Source organism: Neoarius graeffei, chromosome 26 (genome assembly GCF_027579695.1).
Source record: "Neoarius graeffei isolate fNeoGra1 chromosome 26, fNeoGra1.pri, whole genome shotgun sequence".
Taxonomy (NCBI): domain Eukaryota; kingdom Metazoa; phylum Chordata; class Actinopteri; order Siluriformes; family Ariidae; genus Neoarius; species Neoarius graeffei.
This window is the reverse complement of record NC_083594.1, coordinates 36,325,746-36,330,150: the sequence shown is the minus strand read 5'-3', so window position 1 is coordinate 36,330,150 and position 4,405 is coordinate 36,325,746. Positions and strand designations below refer to the sequence as shown.

Below are 4,405 nucleotides of genomic sequence, written 5' to 3'. Positions count from 1 at the left end.
GTGTGTGTGTTTTTTTTTTTTATAAAGGGTAGGCCAGAGTTCTTCACTGTGCCAACATATCACACTGTCCTATCAGTCCACACTTTACACTTTGTCTCTCGATGACCTAATAAACTTTCCATGTCCTACTTGATTAGACAAGGACTAGCCAGACTATTTAAGATGTGTGAGCTATAGGTACATGTGCCTTTCATCTAGAAAGTAACCCAGGGAGAAGTTCAGTGCTTAAGGGCCATAGTTATCTTGTAAAAATTGTCTATTGATAAATAGTAAAGAATCTTACGAAGTCACCTCTATCTCCCTGACAAAAGAATTACAACTGAAAAAACAGGTGCTATCAAAATGGCCAGGCTCACGGTTCTTGCAGGTATCTGAAAACGGTTTCCAAATTGACATTTGATTGTGTATATTATATTGACACAACCTTTTATTTTCTAGGCTTGTGCTTGGTGCTGTGTCACTTTGGTGAGTCATGAAAATATATAATTCATAAAATGACTACCTGTAACTACTTTTGCAATTTCTTGTTTATTTGTATTTGTCTTTATTTCACAGCAACATCCAGGCAACTGGCATGCTATTTCACCAACTGGTCTCAATACCGACCTGGTGCTGGAAAATACATACCTGCTAATGTAGATCCCTTCCTGTGTACACATCTGATTTATGCCTTTTCTATTATTAACTATGCCAATGAGCTTGTCACTTATGAATGGAATGATGAAACCCTCTACCAATCCTTTAATGCTTTAAAGAAAACGTACGTATGACAAAAGCTTTGATGTGTAATGACAATGGTAATAGTAATTATCTATGAAGCCCAATAGTGTAGTGTATTTATTTATTGTGTTTCCTTAATCTATGCAGTAACCCTCACCTTAAAACTCTCTTGGCTGTTGGTGGATGGAATTTTGGCTCGACTCAGTAAGTTATTGTGGGTTTTTACATTTCCATTATTTACAAATGACAGTGCTGGGATAGTATATCAGTGTCTAACAGTTATTCCATGACTTTGTACAAACAATGCAACTCATGAAAAATCCATTTTCTCAGGTTTTCCATTATGGTCTCCTCACCTGCCAACCGTCAAAAATTCATCCAGTCATCCATCTCCTTCCTAAGGAATCATGGATTTGATGGTCTGGACTTGGACTGGGAATACCCAGGTTCCAGAGGTAGCCCTCCTGAGGACAAACAGAGATTTACTTTATTGTGCAAGGTAGGCTTGCCCATGTAATTCAGAATTGTATAAGCTGTTAACTACCTGATCCAACTAGATGGGGGGGAAGAGATCTGATCCTGATATAACTACTCATTCTGGTGTAATTTTATAAGGAACTGGTGGAAGCTTATGAGGCAGAAGGTAAAGCCACTGGACGACCTAAGCTCATGCTTACTGCTGCAGTATCTGCTGGCAAAGGGACAATTGATGCTGGATATGAAATAGCAAAGATTGCAAAGTAAGTTTTAGTATTTCTGACTGAAATACACTGGCAGAAAGATATCTAATTGGTAGGTAAGAATTAAAATAAAGCAAGTACATCAGTGAGGGGAAAAATTGTTGTGTGTGAATTTCATAATCAATATTTGACAATCTTTTTAGCTATCTTGATTTCATCAATGTGATGACCTATGACTTCCATGGAACTTGGGAGAGCTTCACAGGACACAACAGCCCCCTGTATCAGGGATCTGAAGACTTCGGAGATCTTGTGTATTTCAACACTGTAAGAATGCTCTGATAAATTAGTCTTGCCATACTGGTGTGTGTGTGTGTGGTGTGTGTGTGTGTGTGTGTGTGTGTGTGTGTGTGTGTGTGTGTGTGTGTGTGTGTGTGTGTGTCAGGGTTAGTCAAAATTCTTAATGCTTAAATGGTAGAAACATTTATTCACAAAGCATACAGCATATGTGCAAGAGGATTTACAGGACTGTCTCAACCTGTTTGCCATCATGTTCAACACACAAAAACCAGCAAGCAACAGTACCATTTAAAGCCTGGACACATTTCATGGGGAAATGTACATCATGGGTGACCTCTATCTGCAGGAGAAAAATAATCCATGAGTGTTAACATAATTTTGACTAACCCTGTATCGTGTGTGTGTGTGTGTGTGTGTGTGTGTGTGTGTGTGTGTGTGTGTGTGTGTACAAATTGTATAATATGAAGTATTTACCTCAAGGTAATGTTGAAGCTTTAAAGTTTAAACCTCACATTCACTCAGTATTATAAAACTGAACAACAGTGATGTAGAAACTGTTTATTGTTAAGGATTATGCAATGAGATACTGGAGGGACAACGGTACCCCTGTGGAGAAATTGAGGATGGGATTTGCCACATATGGTCGTACCTTCCGCCTCAGTTCTTCAGCTACTGGAGTTGGTGCTCCAGCCAGTGGACCAGCTTCTGCTGGACCTTATACCCGGGAGGCTGGCTTCTGGTCCTACTATGAGGTATTGTGAAAAAGTTTAACATGAAATTATTCGAACTTGAATTTTTACCAAGCTGCTAGTTAATACAATGTACAACTTTCCCCAGATCTGTGGATTCCTTCAGGGAACTAAACTTGAGTGGATTGAGGATCAGAGAGTACCATATGCTACAAAGGGTGGTGAATGGGTTGGATTTGACACCAGAGAAAGCTTTGAAATCAAGGTATTTTAGAGTAGCAAATGAACTTTTGGCATAAAGGCAATTAAATATAACATTCTTACTCTTACCACTCCTTTCCTCATAGGTAAGGTATCTACAAGACAACAAGTTGGGGGGGGCTTTTGTTTGGGCTCTAGATCTGGATGACTTTGCTGGGGAGTTCTGTGGGCAAGGGAAGCATCCTCTTATGGGTCACCTACACAAACTCCTGAATATTGGTATGTAGCCATGGGTACCTGTTACTCCTGCTATTTAACTGATAATCTCAAAACCAAATGTTAATCATGTGATATATAATATATATTTCTTTTTCCATTCTAGTTGTGCCTCCAACTACTACCCCCGAACCAGGTCAATCAACCACCCCAAAACCTACCACAACTACCACAACTACCACAACTACCACACATGAGCCTGGAAGTGGATTCTGTGCTGGAAAGCCTGATGGCCTTTATGCTCACCCTGAAGACCCAACTAAATTCTATAGCTGTGCTGGAGGTAAAACATTTGTAAATCGGTGTGGAGATGGAACAGTGTATGATAACGCATGCAAGTGCTGTGCCTGGGCTAAGCCTTGAACTAAATTTTCAACAGTAAAAGCCAGTTTAATGCTGTACAAGAAGAATGCCGCTTAACAATATTAGGAATTAATATAAGGTAACATTCTTGAAACAGGATTGGTAGAATCATTGATGCACAGAAAAAATGTAACTGCTCTTAATTTATCTTCAGAATAGCAAAAATTTCAGAACACTATTGTTTATGGATCCTTATATTTAATATTCAATTCTGCTGAAAATGTTCATTAACAATCACTAACATTCAACTCTTAAATTTTTTCAGTTTTGAAGTTGTTTGTACCATATTAATTTGTTTATTTTTGGATCAATAAATTGTACTGAATCAAAACAATTCTTTATCATTGTTTACATTGGTGCATTCAAGCAAAAAAAAAAAGCTGCAGTTTTAATCTTTTCAGGAAAATGCAACCTTAAATGTTCATGACATCAGAATCCACTAGGTCACAGAAAAATAACTGCTGGGTAACATTTTAGTATATTTGAGCAAGGATTCTATATAAGATTTCTCATTTCCTTTTCTCCTTAAGCTGAAATGGAACAAAAATTGTTAAGCAGTCATTTCTACTGAGACAGGTAGCATAATTGTTAAGGAGTAAGCTAATGTTTAGTTCCTTTTATCACACTTTTTTGTAAGTGTTTCACTCTCTTTACCACATCCTGTTAAACAACAATTCTCAAGCTTTCTTCACAAATCTAGAGTAGATGAATATTGTTTTCTTCTGAGCAAAATCAGTTGTGAATCTGTGTGTCAAACAGACTAATACAATATAACAGATGCTTGCTCTGCTTAGGCTGTATTAGACAGCAGTGCGAGGAGGTTGTTTGAATTGTGGAGGTTCAGAAGTGGGCAAAATGACTGCTACTATTTATTCGTCTTTGCTTAAATAAGATTTGTCCATGGTGGCATAGTGATGTAGCAGTTAGCATTGTCACCTCACAGCAAGAAGGTTCTGGGTTCAAGCCCAGTGGCTGATGGGAGCCTTTCTGTGTGGAGTTTGCATGTTCTCCCTGTGTCTGCGTGGGTTTTCTCTGGATGCTCCAGTTTCCCCCACAATCCAAAGACGTGCAGGTTAGGCTAATTGGTGGCTCTAAATTGACTGTAGGTGTAAATGGGTGTCTGTGTCAACCCTGTGATGACCTGGAGACTTGTCCAGGGTGTACCCCATCTCTCGC

General features: G+C 38.7%; 1 protein-coding gene across 1 annotated transcript; it reads left to right on the top strand.

Annotated features, from left to right (window-relative positions):
• Positions 1-342: 342 nt before the first annotated feature.
• On the top strand, positions 343-3,229 carry LOC132874345 (acidic mammalian chitinase-like). The gene is made up of 11 exons (XM_060910454.1): positions 343-367; positions 439-465; positions 556-760; positions 868-924; positions 1,054-1,219; positions 1,336-1,460; positions 1,604-1,727; positions 2,270-2,452; positions 2,538-2,654; positions 2,737-2,869; positions 2,973-3,229. The coding sequence occupies exons 1-11, from the start codon at positions 343-345 to the stop codon at positions 3,227-3,229; spliced, it is 1,419 nt and encodes a 472-aa protein (XP_060766437.1).
• Positions 3,230-4,405: the final 1,176 nt, after the last annotated feature.